Source organism: Mirounga leonina, unplaced genomic scaffold, assembly GCF_011800145.1.
Source record: "Mirounga leonina isolate KUSES-001 unplaced genomic scaffold, KU_Mleo_1.0 Mir_175, whole genome shotgun sequence".
Lineage (NCBI taxonomy): Eukaryota > Metazoa > Chordata > Mammalia > Carnivora > Phocidae > Mirounga > Mirounga leonina.
Window position 1 is genome coordinate 23,995,533 of NW_023270453.1, and position 16,204 is coordinate 24,011,736.

General features: G+C 44.2%; 1 protein-coding gene across 7 annotated transcripts in view; it reads left to right on the forward strand.

The window, feature by feature from the left end:
* The window catches only part of CLUAP1 (clusterin associated protein 1), a 73,649-nt gene that overhangs the window by 40,478 nt on the left and 16,967 nt on the right, over positions 1 to 16,204 (forward strand). For 5 of the 7 annotated variants that reach the window (XM_035022118.1, XM_035022117.1, XM_035022119.1 and 2 more), the window contains exons 2-7: positions 1,084 to 1,195; positions 2,091 to 2,175; positions 3,243 to 3,422; positions 6,781 to 6,876; positions 9,335 to 9,418; positions 14,373 to 14,506. In XM_035022118.1, the coding sequence (XP_034878009.1) occupies positions 1,095 to 1,195; positions 2,091 to 2,175; positions 3,243 to 3,422; positions 6,781 to 6,876; positions 9,335 to 9,418; positions 14,373 to 14,506 (680 nt within the window). In that variant the 5' untranslated portion in view covers positions 1,084 to 1,094. Of the gene's footprint in view, positions 1 to 1,083; positions 1,196 to 2,090; positions 2,176 to 3,242; positions 3,423 to 6,780; positions 6,877 to 8,266; positions 8,567 to 9,334; positions 9,419 to 14,372; positions 14,507 to 16,204 lie in introns of those variants that run through there. The other 2 variants (XM_035022121.1, XM_035022122.1) reach the window with 2 other exon arrangements.

A 16,204-nucleotide genomic window follows, 5' to 3' on the forward strand; every position in this document is an offset into this window, starting at 1 on the left:
AAGAGCAAGGACAGGCATTACAAATACAGCCCAGAAGCGCACCAAACGTAGATCTTGGCATGTTGTGGAAACGCAAAAAACGTTTGTTGTGTTCATTTTCTCATTTTGCTTAAAGCGTAGTGACCACTACCTCTGGTTTAGTATTAGTATTGTGTCTTGTTCTGGTTTATAAAAAATCTAAATATTGCTGTATAGTTCAACCAGTCTCTCTAAGGTTTCTTTAAATACAATGCAGTTGGGACACCTGCGTGGCTCAGTTGGTTAAGGTTTGCCTTTGGCTCTTGTCGTGATCCCAGGGTCCTGAGAATGAGCCCCGCATTGGGTTCCCTGCTCAGTGGGGGGGGGCGGTCTGCTTCTCCCTCTCCCTCTGCCCCTCACTCTGTCTCTCAAATAAATAAATAAAATCTTAAAAAAAAAAGATTAACAAGCCAACTCCAGAATAACTCAGAGAGGTGAACTTCGCCCTACAACTATCACCCTTAAACATAACCACTGTTAACATTTAACATATATATTTTTTAAATATTTATTTGAGAAAGATAAAGCATGCACGTGCACTTGTACATGAGCAGGGTGTTTGGGCAGAGAGAGGGAGAGAAGCAGACTCCCTGCTAAGTGTGGAGCCCATGCAGGGCTCGATCTCTTCACCCTGAGATCATGACCTGAACCAAAATCAAGAGTCAGAAGCTTAACCGACTGAGCCACCCAGGCGCCCCAATATATTTTTTCTTTATGACATTTTATAAAACCAGGTATTTCTCATTTTGAGTGGTAAAGAGAAAGATATCCAAGAGAGAAATGACGTATCAAAGAGAGAAATTCTATTCACAGCCAATCCCTAAACCCTATTATAATGTATAGCTTCCACTTTTTCCTCGCATTGAACTTAAATGTTTTTCAGGAAGCAGATTATGTATTTTAACTTTCATGTCCTTTTTACTTTCCCTCTTAGAGACTTGATAAATAGTCCCTGAAACTGTCAATACGTTGGGAATAAAAAAGGAAATCAAGGAAAGTATCTAAGTAAATAAGTAGTTGCTCTTTGATGGGGAACTGACTGAACTGTATTTTATCTTTGGACAGATTTTACAGAGATGATGAGAGCCTTGGGATACCCTCGCCATATCTCTATGGAAAACTTCCGCACACCAAATTTTGGACTTGTGTCTGAAGTGCTGCTTTGGCTTGTGAAACGGTTAGAAATGTACTTTATTAAGATCTAAGAATGAGTGCTCTATTTTATTCAATAGCCACCTTTTGAAACTGGATATTGTGATGAAGCAAAGGGAAGAATTCAATAAATTTTGAGTTTGACAGACTTAGTTGTAACCTGTTAAAAATCCGTTGAGTCTGAAGAGTGCTGTGGAGAAGAGATATACCAGGCAATGGTAAAAGGAGATTTTTCAGTTAGAAGCTGACACTGGGCACTGGTCCAAGCTCCTCTTCATGCTCTCACTTTGATCAGGGAGTGACAGGGATCTGTCCACACACTCTAATGACTATACTGAAGTAGAAATCATTTAGATTCAGATTTCAGTTCGTCTGAAAAACCTAATATGATTCAGGGTTGGGGAACTTTTTTGAGATCATAAATATAGGTGTTGCAGGCTACATAAGATCGTTGTTGCATATTCTTTCATGGGTTTTGTTTGTGATAATGCTTTAAAAATGTAAAAACCCTTCTTAGCATGCAGTCTGTACAGAAAGAGACCAAGGGCTGCAGTCCGCTGACCCCTGGTGGGTCATCAGTAACTCGAAGAACTCCAATAACTCTGCTGCTTCTCAAGCTAACTAGTTAGCCCTGGGTCAAGGGCTGTCAGCCAGAGTAATAGCTCTATTTTAATTAAACTTTGAGGTCTGAGATTTAATTTTGTAAGCTGAGCCCCAAATTTGATTTTTGAAATCACTTAAATCTGTTCTTAGGTGAGGATTCACTCCCTTGGGTGCATTCTATGCTGCTTTTGAAGTCTCTCTTAATCTTACTACCTTAGCCGGGACTCAGAGAGCTTGCTGTTACAGATCCTCTCAGCTGCCTTTCTCTTTTGTGAACTTTGTACTTAATTAACTTGTCTTCTCTCTTTCTCTGAAAGGTATGAACCTCAGACCGACATCCCTTCCGATGTTGAGACTGAACAAGACCGAGTTTTCTTCATTAAGGCAATTGCCCAGTTCCTGGTTAGTTGACATTTATTTGCTGGAATTTTAATATTAAGTACATTACAGATGAGTCCCAGCTGGGGCTGTTTTCACGGTGTCTAAGCCCATCTGGTCACCAGGTTCCTGTGGAGGCATTTCGCCAGCACAGGTTTTTGTGTTTTTGTTTTTAATTCATTATTTTTTAAGAATTCTATTTAGTTGGGGCGCCTGGGTGGCTCAGTCGTTAAGCGTCTGCCTTTGGCTCGGGTTATGATCCCAGGGTCCTGGGATCGAGCCCCACATCGGGCTCCCTGCTCCGTGGGAAGCCTGCTTCTCCCTCTCTCCCTCCCCCTGCTTCTGTTCCCTCTCTCGCTGTGTCTCTCTCTCTCAAATAAATAAATAAAATCTTAAAAAAAAAAAAAGAATTCTATTTAGTTAGTTTAGAATACATAATATACATCATGGTTCAAAGTTTTTTCTTAATTAAGAAGCAGTATAGAGTAAAATGACTTTTTATCCTGTCTGCTGTTGACCCAGTTCATCCCCATTTCCATCCTCCAGAGTTTTTTACACATAGATAAGCAAACACAGTATACATTCTGTCCCCTTCCTTTTGCACAAATGGTGGCGTACGGTACACCACTGCTTAGAATCTTGCTTTCTTCACTTAATGGTACTTTTTGGAGAACTTTCCAAATACATATCCAGTTTCCTCATTCTGTCTTATACCTGAGTAGTATTGCTTTCATGAGTATACCATAATTTATGTAATTTATATAGGTAGGCTTTAGATTGTAACTTTTGCTCTTTGAAACTATGCTGTAGTGAGTAACCTATACGTATCACTTTGTGACCGTATCCCTAGGGTAAGTTCTTAGGATTGGAATTGCTGCGTCAAAGATGGGTGGATTTCTAATTTTATTGTCATTTACCAAATAACTCTCCATCAAGATTGTATAAGTTTAGACACCGACTTGCAGTGCTTGAGTCACTTGGAAGTTTGACTCAATACAATCAGGTTATTGCAAATTACTTACATGGGTTTCGATTTAGATTTTACATGGAAAGGGCCTTACACTATTTTTTTTTTTTTGGTCTGAAAATAGGCCACCAAGGCACATATAAAACTCAATACTAAGAAGCTTTATCAGGCAGATGGGTATGCAGTGAAAGAGCTTTTGAAGATCACCTCTGTCCTTTATAACGCCATGAAGACCAAAGGGATGGAGGGCTCTAAGATAGGAGAGGAGGACATCAGCAAATTCAAGTTTGATCTTGGCTCAAAGGTAAGGACAATGAAAGGCTCCCAGTGTGGGACATTATGTGTATTTCTTAAACTCTGAAATGGAACATGTCAGATACTCATGTCTTCGCTTCTTTCCTTACTCCTTGACTGAGAGCATTTTGTCAATTCTGTGCTCATCAGCATTTGGATACAAAAAGAAGTCACAGTAAATTAATCCGACTACTTACCAAAAGCCCACTATATGCCAGGCTCAGTTCAGATGCTGGGGATAACAGATGTGAACAGCAAGGACAGAAATCCTCTGTTCCTATGGCTCAGTGGGGGAGTCAGACTAAACCACAAAGCAGAAGGAATGACAGGTCAGAGGTGATCAAGGTGTGGGGAATGGTAAAGCAGGGCTGTGGCAGGTATCTTCAGCAGGGAGATGGGATGGGTGACGTCTTTAGCAGAGATCCGAAGGAGGGAAGGAGCAAGCCGTGCAGTGGAAGGGGAAGGGTAATCCTTGATAAAAGTGTGCTTAGTGTGTTTGAGGAAACGGGGCATTCGAGGAGAGCGTGAGAACTTGGAGGGGGCGGTGACAGACCCCGCCCTGTGGTCCCTGCACAACCACTGTAAAGAGGTTGACTTTGAGGTGGAAAATCATTGTGTTTTGAGCAGAGAAGTACATGATTTGAAACTTCATATTAAAGGTGTAAGACAGAATGAGAAAAGGATCCCTCTGGCTGCTGGGTTGAGATCAGACTGAAGGGGGGGTGAGGGTGCAAGCAGGCCTGTTAGAAAGCAAGAGATGACAGTGACTTTGAACAGAGTGGTTGGTGATGTCAGGAGCTCAGCTGAGATGGGAGAGAGCTGAGCTGCCACGCATCAGAGGACTTGATGAAAGCAGCAAGCCAAAAATGCAAGTTAAGTCTGTAATCACTTACTGTGGTGGTTTGGTCAAGGGGTTAAAAGCAGAGGAAGCGTCACCTCTCCCTCCCGCCACGCTGTTCCTTTTTCTCCCAGGAGTTGGCACACCCTTCAAGGGGTTGTCTCCCAAGGGAGCTCTGAACAAAAGCCTCCGACAGTTTTATGCACCCTGAGGTAGGGGAGGACTAGGAGTGGAAGAGTGTCCGCAGGTTTTCTCCCCAGCTCCCCCACAAGGAGGCCACGGCAGAGGCGCTGAAGAGGACCTCAGCCCACCATGAAGAGACCTGGGAGTGAAGGCCCTGGGGCTAGGAATGCACATGATGAATGCGGGGGTCAGAGGCCCTGAGTCCTTGACTGCCAGTCCCTTCAGAGCCTGCAGTGTCTTGCTGAGCCTGGGCTCCGGTCACCCCCATCAGGCCTGCTGGAGAAAGCCTTTGTGATCACCTGTGGTCAGGCCGGGGAAATCACACCTAGGTTTTTAATCAGGATCCAGATTCCTCTGGAAAGAAGTGGCCAGGAGTTAGAACCTAATTTGAATCTTGTGGAGTTGGATGTGGGTTGAGAGAAAACGGACCATGCAAGGAAGATCCTATAGCCACACTGTCTACTAGAACTTTCTGTGATGATGGGTGTGTTCTCTATCCATGCCATACTGTGGCAGCCACTAGCCACATGTAGCTAGCACCACCGAATAATTTTATTTAAATTTTATTTAAATTTAAATAATTTATACTGTATGGTGACTAACGTAACATAATAAAATAAAATAAATTTAAATAATTTAACATTGAAATGGCCACGTGTGGCAAGTCCACACTGTTTTAGCCATCATAGCTCTGAAGTTTTTGGTCTGAGCAACTGCAGGGGCGAAGTTGCCTTTACTGAAATGGAGGGGAGTGTGAGAGGAGCGGGCCTGGTGGGAAAGGTGGGGAGTTTGGGTTGGAACACGTTCAGTATGAGGTGTCCGGCCTCGGATCGTAGCAGGTGTTACAGCCAGGAGCTTAGGAGGGAGTGTGAGTGGAGAAGAGTTTAGGGGACTGAACTCTGATGGCCTCCAGGGTTGGGAAGCAGGGGAGATGATGAGACTCCTGCAAAGGAAATGGGACGTTTGCTGCTATGAGATGGTTTGGGGAGCAGGGAGCTGGAGCTGGAAGGAGCAGAACCCTGGAGGACTAAGGGAAGGGGAAGAAAGTCAGCAGCTATGAATGCAGAGGGAGACGTGCTACTGGTGGTTTGGGAATAAAAGCAAGGTGGGAATTGAAGAGAGGAAGAGTGAACAGAGCAAGGAAATGTTTGGGTTCTCTGGAGAAGTTACCATATGCAAGGAAGTGGGGGTGACCTGCGCACCCTAAGGAAGAAGCTTGTGCTGCACACTAGAGGCCGCCGTCTTCGCAGCAGCCGCCACCCTTGGGGGAGCCGGGTACTGCCGTGGGGCTGTGTGCTGGTTAACTCACGGGAGCCTCAGCAGCCCTGCGCTGTGCCGTCCAGAGGCGGAGAGCCGGGGGGCGGCAGGGTTCTGCAGTAAGACGTGTCTCTCAGGTTCCCCTCTGGTCACCCTGCTATTGTCGGGGTCCCCTGGTGTGTCCTCGTCCAAACAGGAAGAATGTCACTTTCACCCTCCTATAGTTCCTGGTTAAAGATTACATTTGACTTGAGATTTGGATTTTCAGAGAGACCCAGATGTCCTGGGAGCACTCCTCCACAGGATGTAAATATGTGTCTTATGGAAAACGTGTTCAATAGTCCAGTATCCTGATGGGAGGCAGGAATTGATACTAACAAAGCGTTTATTTTTTATTTTTTATTTGTTTATTTTTTAAAGATTTTATTTATTTATTTATATGAGAGAGAGAGAGAAGAGAAACAGCATGAGAGGGGAGAGGGTCAGAGGGAGAAGCAGGCTCCCCGCTGAGCCGGGAGCCCGATGTGGGACTCCATCCCAGGACTCCGGGACCATGACCTGAGCCGAAGGCAGTCGCTTAACCAACTGAGCCACCCAGGCGCCCGTCAAAGCGTTTATTTTTTTATTATTTTTTAAAGATATTATTTATTTGAGAGAGAGAGCACCTGCGCACGAGCAGTGGGGAGGGGCAGAGGGAGAGGGAGAAGCAGACTCCCCTCTGAGCAGGGAGGCTGAGGAGACTTGATCCCAGGACACTGACATTGTGACCTGAGCTGAAGGCAGACGCTTGACCAACTGAGCCACCCAGGCGCCCCAAACTGGTTGTTTCTGAATGTCTATTAAAAACCCGTCACTGGGGGCGCCTGGGTGGCTCAGTCATTCAGTGTCTGCCTTCAGCTCAGGTCCTGGGATCGAGCCCCACATCGGGCTCCCTGCTCGGCGGGAAGCCTGCTTCTCCCTCTCCTGCTCCCCCTGCTTGTGTTCCCTCTCTTGCTGTGTCTCTCTGTCAAATAAATAAATAAAATCTTTAAAAAAACAAAAACCAAAAAACCTGTCACTGAAGTTTCTGGTTTTGATATTTTCCCTCCAGATTGCAGATTTGAAAGCAGCCAGGCAGCTTGCTTCTGAAATCACCTCCAAAGGAGCATCTCTGTATGACCTGCTGGGCAAGGAGGTAGAGTTGAGGGTGAGCCATGTTCAGATACTTAAATACTTCCTCGGCTAAGCATTTTTCAAGCTTTTCTTTCCGATTCTGCTTTTTCCTGGCCTTCTCATTTCGTCACACTGTATCTGATTAAATGAGATAATCTGCAGGGTGGTAATAGCATTAGCTGCTAGTCCTGCTTCTAGTGGCCCTAGTCTGTTCTTAATAGCTTTAACTTCTAGTTCAGGAATGGCAATTATGTAGCATGTTGCTGGAACTTTCCTCCTTGTGCCCATGGCAGACTTTCCTGGTCATGGTGTTTTTCCTGGGGAACTCAGCATTCCTGTCTACAAAGTGCTCTTCTGAGCCCCTGGTTCCCAAACCTTCCTCCCACGTGGAATCCTGTGGGGACCTGTAAAAACTACTGATACCTGGCTTCCATGCTGATGTCACTGGTTTGGAGTGGACCTGGCATTGGAGTGATTCTAATGTGCAGCAGAGCTGGACAGCCCAACGAGGGCTGTCACTATTCCTCAGCTGAAGTTGGTGTCACTGTTAAGATTTATTTGCAATCCTTGTTCTAGCCAATGCCAACTAAGAAGAATGCTTCATCTACTATGTTTACCGAGCTGTTTAATAAGAGTATGGCTCCTAAAACCCCTATAGAGCTCCTGTAGTCCTTTTAAATCACCTCATGTCTAGGTTGTCCCCCATACCAGTGAATCAGAATGTCTGGGGGTGAGAGCCAGGCATCCAGCCTTTTTTTTTCCCCCTAAGATTTATTTATTTATTTGAGAGAGAGAGAGAGATGCACAAGCAGGAGGGGCAGAGGGAGAGGGAGAGAGAATATCAAGCAGACTCCGCGCTGAGTGTAGAGCCCAATGTGAGGCTTGATTTCACAACCCTGAGATCATGACCTGAGCTGAAACCAAGAGTTGGTCGCTTAACCAACTGCACGCCCAAGGCACCCTCCAGGCGTCGAGCTTTTAAGGATCTCCAAGTGATTCTAATGTGCGGCAGAGTTTGGGACCCACTGGTTTAAGAAGAAATGGAGTATTGTTTAATTCTTACCTGTAAGGATTTATGGCATTTGAAGCATACATGCTCACTTCTAGTGTTTTTATATTAAATGCATTTAATTCGTTTTATTGCAGTCGGGTATGTCGGCCATGACCTCTCTCTCACTGCCTGACCTGTGTTCTGGCATCACTGCTGTAGTGTAATGGTATTTTTCCTCTGGCTTTTCATTTCTGCCCCAGGAGCAGACTGGAAGCAGGGGACTGGAGTGCCAGCTCACCATCATTGATATATTAACCTAGCGATCGCCACCTAGTAAAAGGCAGTTGACAGAACAAAACTGCCACTCCTATCTAATAGCTAATTTAGATAACTAACAAGGCAGCTCCAGGATTTCTGTGTTTTCTCTTTATAGTGCAGTTTGTGCCCGTGTCTACACACATGTCTAGCAGACCTGGAGACAGACCTATCAAGAACTGGTTACTTGTTAATTGCCACAGAGTGGCTTCATTGTGAGACTTCAACCAGGATTCCACTGGGGACTCTTGGCACCATCCTGTAATGAATTGAAAGAATCAGTGGCCGAAGTGTTGCCATGGGAGCCAACTACTCAAATTCTGTATACAGCTGTGATCTGAGGAAGATTCTCTATCCAGTATTGGTTTTTCATACACTCAACAAACATTTCTTGAGGACTAGCTCCAACCACAGACAGGCAAGGCACTGTGCTCTGTGTAGGTCATGATCCCTGCCCTCCATAGTTTTCTACCAGTGCTGAAATAAAGGAAGCCCGAGACAGTTTGGGAAAGTGCTGCAGGAACCTCATAACTGCATTGGTGTTAAAATCCCATGTCTCAGAAGTTCCTAGCACTGGTGTGATAGGCACAGATGCCTCCCTTGATTGGTTAATGGTTAATGCTAGGGGCAGGGCCAAGGTGACTCCTCTCATCGGTTACAGTTGGCAGTGAAAGGCAACTTAGAGGAAATTAATCATAGGAAAGATGATAGGGGCTGGGAGGGGTTTCAGACAGCAGGTTGAGCTGCACTTGGTTTCAGGTTCACCTGAACGAATGTAGGTAAAGAAGCAAATTTGGGAGAAAAGATGACGGGGGTAAGCTCAGTTTTGCCCCTTATGTTGTGGGAATGTGGGGCCTGTAGCTGGGGAAGGCCCAGGGCACCAGAGGGAGGCCAGGTTGGTGGTAGGATTACCAACTGAGGCCTGGCTGGCTCAGTTGGTAGAGCATATGACTCTTGATCATGGGTTGTGAGTTCAGGCCCCACGTTGGGTGTAGAGAGTACTTAAAGAAAAAAAAGAAAGAAAGACATTTGGAAGAGGGGCTGGAAGAAGTGGTTTTGCATCAGAGATCCACCCTGTAATGGAACTTTCGAGAACTAGTCTATAAGCCATATCCAGATTTGGGGATTGGTTTTGAGAATATCTTTTCTGAAAGTACATGTAATTTCATTTCATTGTTTCTCATAGGAACTGAGAACAGAAGCAATTGCCAGACCTCTGGAAATAAATGAGACAGAAAAAGTGATGAGAATTGCGATAAAAGATATTTTGGTAAGATTTATTTGCTTTTATTTAATGTTTCTGTGCCTAGGACTTGAAAATACTGATTTATTCCCTGCCTTCTTAAGACAGAACAATCCTGGGCGCCTGGGTGGCTCACTTGGTTAAGCGACTGCCTTCAGCTCAGGTCATGATCCTGGAGTCCCGGGATCGAGTCCCGCGTCGGGCTCCCTGCTCAGCGGGGAGTCTGCCTCTCCCTCTGACCCTCCCCCCTCTCATGCTCTCTATCTCATTCTCTCTCTCAAATAAATAAATAAATAAATAAATAAATAAATAAATAAATAAATAAAAAGAACAATCCTAGGCCTAGTGACAGAGAAGATATATGATCATGGGGAAATGGAAGATGCAGAAGACATTCTAGGATACCTAGGTTACTTACTTCTATTTTTTTCCCTTTGTTATAAGTATGAACAACTTCTCCCTAAAAATTTGTCAGTTTTAATAATTTAATAATTTGCTTAAATTCTTCAGTACTTTTCATAAGTAATGCTCTATTTAATGGACTCTTCACACTTTAACAACTTCCTCACTGCTGGGCATTTAAGTGATTTTCAGAGGTTTTTTTTGTTTTTTGGGTTTTTTTGGTGCTGAAACCTGGGCACAGAGATTTCTCTCTCTCTGTCAAGATTTATTTCAGAGAGAGCATATGAGCTGGGGGAGGGACAGAGGGAGAGGGACAGGGAGAGAGAATCTCAGGCAGACTCCTCGCTGAGAGCAGACCCTGATGCCGAGCTCGACCTGAGCTGAAACCAAGAGTCGGACACTTTAACCAACTGCGACACCCAGGTGCCCCTGGGCACAGAGATTTCTAACTAGTGCTGTGATGAACAGAATGCCATCCTTTATTGCTTACCCACAATCAATTATTTGCTCATCTCATCTGACACATTCATTTGGAGGGCAGTAGTGAGGGAGACTCCAGACTCACACTGCTTACGTTTGAATCCCACTGTGTGATCTTAGGCAAGTTACTTAACCTCCCTGTGCCTCACTTTCCTCAACTGTAAAATGGGGAGAATGGCAGTGTCTGCCCCATAGGGTCCTTATGTACATTCATTATGACAGTGCATGTTGTACATAGTCTCTGGCACATGGTAGGTATTCAGTCGTTATTAGGGATTCATTTTATTCAGTAGACACAGACAGGAGAGCCTTATGTAAAGTAGGAGTAGCATAAAACAAGGATTTGCTGAGAGTTGTAAATTCTAAGATGGATAGGTTTTTATAATATCCTTGTCATAAAACAGTACTACTCCCTGGGCGACCCAGCACCAGGGTTCAGCCTCAGCAGGTGAGGGCAGGGCAGCTGAGATGGGAGGTCTGTTACATACAGGCAGACTGATCACGTAGGTAAATATGTTAAAGATAACGGAAGCGAAGTTTCTCACTGTTGGAAAAGAGAGTTGCAGATATGAAAAAGAAACTTAGAATGAACCCTGAAATTGGAGGTGATGGTTAAATGCATGGTTTTCATTGGATAGAGAGGTAGGTAGCTAGCTAGCTAGCTCTAGGAATACTTTTGCTGTGCATGCATGTTTTCATACATGAGTGTATGTCATATATTTATGTACATGCGCATGCACACCCACATACACATTCATACATTTCCTAGCTCTGAGCACACCTAGCACCCAGATCTTGGCTTCTAAATGGCATTCTCCACTAAAGGGAACCAGGACTCTTGGGGAGAAGTGTCTGAGTCCAGAGCTGGGACAGGAAAGTACAAGATCCTCTTGGGCTGGAGAGCAAGGAAATGCCCAGAGAATGAAAGGGGTCTGTCAAAATCCCTTGCAAAACAGATGCCAGCCTGAGTGGGCTTCCCCTGGTCAAACCAGGGACAGTTACGCTTCAAAATAAATAAATTAGTGTAATGGGTTATGGACCATTGAATGAAATGGGAGACCATGAGTTCTTACTGAAATAAAAGTGAACATACTGAAAGCTGATGAAGAGAAGGTATTTCACATAGTTTCAAAGTAGCTCTACCCAAAAGTACTTAGTAATTACAAAGGAGAAAAGAGTGACTTCACATGAGAATCCTGGCAGACAGCCGCTTAATCAGGTGATTAATTATTGAATGCCAGGGTGAACTCCGCCTGATGTTACAGACTCCACAGGGACAAGTGGGGAAATCTGAGTGGGTCTGAGGAGTAGATTGTTGATAGTGCATCTGTGTTTATTTCATGTTTCAGTGATTGTGTCATGGTTGTGAAGGAGAGAGTCCTTATTCATAGGAAATATACACAAATATTTAGAGGTGATGGGACCTCAGATGAGCAACCCACTCTGACCTAAGTTAGGGAAAAAATGCTTTATGTTCTAATCCAGCTGTTTGTAAGTTTGTGATTGTTTTTCAATTTAAAACTCTTTTATCTGCTGATGCTCTTGTGCTTGTCAGTGTTCTGGCTGGATCAAGTTAACATGGCATGAATGTGCCTTTAGCACTAAGTATATATTAGAATAGTGAAATGAGGGCACCATTCATTTCTTGGTGACTCCCTGTATGTATGTATGTATGTATGTATGCATCTATGTATTATTTATTATTTCCCCTTTTTTAAAAGATTAGTTTTGCGAGAGAGGGAGAGTGCGCGTGCAGAGGGAGGGGCAGAGGGAGAAGCAGACCCCCCTTTGAGCAGGGAGCCCAACGAGGGACTTGATCCCAGGACCTTGACATCATGACCTGAGCCAAAGGCAGATGCTTAATCGACTGAGCCACCCAGGAGCCCTATTATTTCCTTTTTTTTTTTTTTTGAAGTATAGCTGACACACAATGTTACATTAGTTTCAGGTGTACAACATAGTTGGTGAACACCTTTTAATATATCTGTTGTTGCAAAATATCTATGATATTTGATAATTCTAAAAACAAAACCAAAGCAACAGTATGGATACTTAAAAGGGGTTATGATATATAGGCCATTTGTTTCAGAAAGCTAGGGAAAATTGTGTTTATCACACTGATAATTGTTTTTTAACTTTTTTTTTTAAATTAATTTATTAATTAATTTATTTATTTGAGACAGAGAGAATGAGAGACAGAGAGCATGAGAAGGAGGAGGGTCAGAGGGAGAAGCAGACTCCCTGCCGAGCAGGGAGCCTGATGCGGGACTCGATCCCGGACTCCAGGATCATGACCTGAGCCGAAGGTAGTCGCTCAACCAACTGAGCCACCCAGGCGCCCTAACTTTTTTTTTTAAAGATTATCTATTAGAGCGTGTGGGCTCGTGCATGCATTGGGGAGAGGCAGAGTGAGAGAGACTCTCAAGGAGACTCCCTGCTGAGCACAGAGCCCAACTTGGGGCTTGATCCCACAACCCCAAGATCATGACCTGAGCGAAAACCAAGAGTCAGATGCTTAACCGACTGAGCCACCCAGGCGCCCCACTGATATTTCATATTTGAGGAGCACATACCTTTAACAAATTGCTTTTATTTTTGAAGTCAGATAAATTCACTAGGTTTAATCTGACTTGTTCAGAGAAATAGTTGCCATCAACGTGAATTGTTTGTTCAGAAACTCACCTTGTCTTCCTGTGAGAGTAAACTCATGTCTCATGTGGGGTTTTTAAAGCACTTGTAGCAAATGGATAGTGATAAGATTATTTTCATGATAACATCTTGGAAATGATTAGTGTACTTAGTTGAAAAAAACTCAACCATAAATAAACAATGGAAGTGGTTGCTTCCAAATATACACTGTCTTTGACTGTCACAGAGAGTGTCTGGGCTCCTTCGATGATTTTTTTGTGGACCCCATAGTGTCTCAGAGACCTGTAGGTAAACCGTCACTGAGCCTTCGTGGGGCATGACACCTTGTGCCAAAGTACTGGTGGGGAGAACCTATGTCAGGCATCAGGAACTAAGAGTTGGGACGTCAGAACTTGGAAGGCAGTCACACACTTAGCTGGCTCCGTTCCTAAAAAAAAAAAAAAAAGGCAGTTCACCACTGAGCCACAGGCCCGACCTGGCCAGCTTTCCAGACAAGACAAGTGTGAAGACTGTGCGTTCATTCTGATTACCCCTTGTCAGATGAACGTGCTCTTGTGGGGTTTTGTCCATGATCTTTCTTCCCCTTCACTTTCTTTCTCTGCCCCTGCTGCACAGGCTCCCTCCAAAAGCTGGGTGCACTAACGGAGCCCTTTGCTCACTGACTTCACAGAATGGTTTCTCTGCTTTAGTCCGTAGTTGTACTTGCCAATGGGAGGGAAGAGAACCTCTCTCAGTCCCAGCAGGCAGTGGAAGAGGGCTGGGACCGCCTAATACTTCTTTTTGTCCCCTCCTAAATAAAGCCATATGTATGGGTGCGTATATTCTGTGAGGCAGATATTTGTTTTTGTTTTTTTTTTTAAAGATTTTATTTATTTATTAGAGAGAATGAGATAGAGAGCATGAGAGGGGGGAGGGTCAGAGAGAGAGGCAGACCCCCTGCTGAGCAGGGAGCCCAACGTGGGACTCGATCCCGGGACTCCAGGATCATGACCTGAGCCGAAGGCAGTCGCTTAACCAACTGAGCCACCCAGGCGCCCGAGGCAGATATTTGTAACTAGGGGAGTGAGCTGAACGATACGAATAAAGGCAGACTGACCATCGAGAGTGTTATGGAAGCAGTGTGAGCAAGTGAGCTGCACAAGAGGTCTGGGCCTGCTCCCCTCTGCTCAGGACACTGTTCTTGCCATCTTCATTTGTTTTCCTGGGCACAAACACCCTCCTCTCATGGAAAAAGGATGATCATTTTTTCTGGGCCTATGTGACCTCCCATCTGGAAATAGTTGGCTAACTGAGTGATGGCTTGGGGGAGGGTTTGCTCTGTGCGTCTACTTTTGCTTTTATGTAGCATGATGTCGCTGTGCCTGAGGAGCTGTGGAATTCCTCTCTTCCAAGAGTCAGGTGGGAGTTCCTTTACTGGCACATTGTCTCATTCATTTCCTGTTCAATGCAGGCGCAGGTGCAGAAGACTAAAGATCTGCTCAATAACGTGGCCTCTGACGAAGCTAATTTAGAAGCCAAAATTGAGAAGAGGAAATTAGAACTGGAACGAAATCGGAAGCGGCTCCAGACTCTGCAGAGTGTCAGGTAGATCCGAACACCTGAAGAGTGGGTAGAAAGTTGTCTTCAGAAGTTCAAGCAGGGTGAGGACATGTGGTCAGTGGTGGTAGCCTCTCAGGTGTAAGGCCATCTGGACTGAAAGTGCGCGGGCCACGCGCATTCTAACAAATGCTCTGCCAAACTCATTGTCTTTACTGCTTTCAGTATGCTTGGGAAACTGCTCAATTCTCGAACCTCCCTTCAGGCTTTTATAGCTTCTTGGAATGCAGGGCAGAGTAAGTGAATCCAGATGGTGAAAGTTATGCAAGGCTTGAGGTGGAAACAGAAGCATACTCCCATTTCTTGGTTTGAGTAGATTTTAGATCTTTATAATTTTTCACCAGTAATTCATCTTTCTTTTGACTTTCCCTCTCTGAAAGTACGTTTTTCCAGGGAATATGAATGGATAATGGTGGTGCACAATACCTTCCAGGTCTTCAGAGCCTTTCAAGTGGGTTCCTCACGTTTTCTTGGAACTGTTCTCTCTCTCATTGTACACCCTCCTTCTCTTGCTCTGTCTCTTTGTCATTTTTTCTCCTGCACCACTACTCATCCTTTTCATTCTCCCTTTATTTTTCTCTCTCCACTCCATCTGTGTAGCTGCTGCATCTGTCTAAATGTCGTACTTTTTGGAGATACTGGTGACTGGGCCACACCCTGGCTACTGTCCTGACATCTGTGGGAAGGAGGCCCTGGGGACATGAGTAACCCAGGGAGCACCAGCCACAGGCAGGCCCACGACCCTTCCACCTTTGGAATCTGGGCCACCTGATAAATGTGTCTCATTAAACAATTCTGCCTCTTGGGCATAAATTCATTTTTGTTAAGCTTCATGGCCTTTCAATAGAAAAGTTTCTGTGTTTTGCTCTAGTCCCAAAGATTTTTTTATTATTTCTGAGTGTATCTGTTTATATTTTTAAAGAAGAGTGTTTTCCCTTTAAGATCAAAAATAAGAGAAAAGAATAGATTCAGCAAACCAGTTGAAACAGGTTTTTGTGTTATGGTTTTGGTTTTAGATTTTATATTTTTAAAAACTTAGATTTAGGGGCACATGGGTGGCTCAGTCAGTTAAGCATTGGACTCTTGGTTTCAGCTCAGGTCATGATCTCAGAGTCATGAGATAGAGCCAGCCCCACATCAGGCTCCCCACTCAGCAGGAGTCTGCTTAAGGATTCTCTCTCCTCCTCTCCTTCTGCCCCTCCCTGTGCGCACTCTCTCAAAAAATAATAATAATAATAATAAAGTCTTTTTAAAAAATTTAGCTTTAATTTGTAGCAACCTATGTTTCCCTTTTTTGGGGACTGAATACATTTTGGAGCATTCAGACAGCAGAATATTATGCTCAACTAAGATAATGCATATATTTAACTTCTTGATTTTGTGAGGTGTATATGATGCATGATTACTTTTTAAGTCTTTATTAAAATCCAGGGCATGTTGAGTAAGAAAAAAAGACTGCAAAACTTCATTGAAGGTAATATACTTAATGATGCTTAAAAATACATTCCTATATGTGTCCATGCATAGAAAGTCTGGAAGGATGCTTATCAAATATTAAGTGCTTATATCTGGTGATAGGATTATGAGTAATTTTTTTTAAAGATTATTTATTTGAGAGAGAGAGAACGAGAGAGCACGAGAGCATGAGAGAGGGGAGGATCAGAGGGAGAAGCAGGCTCCCCACTG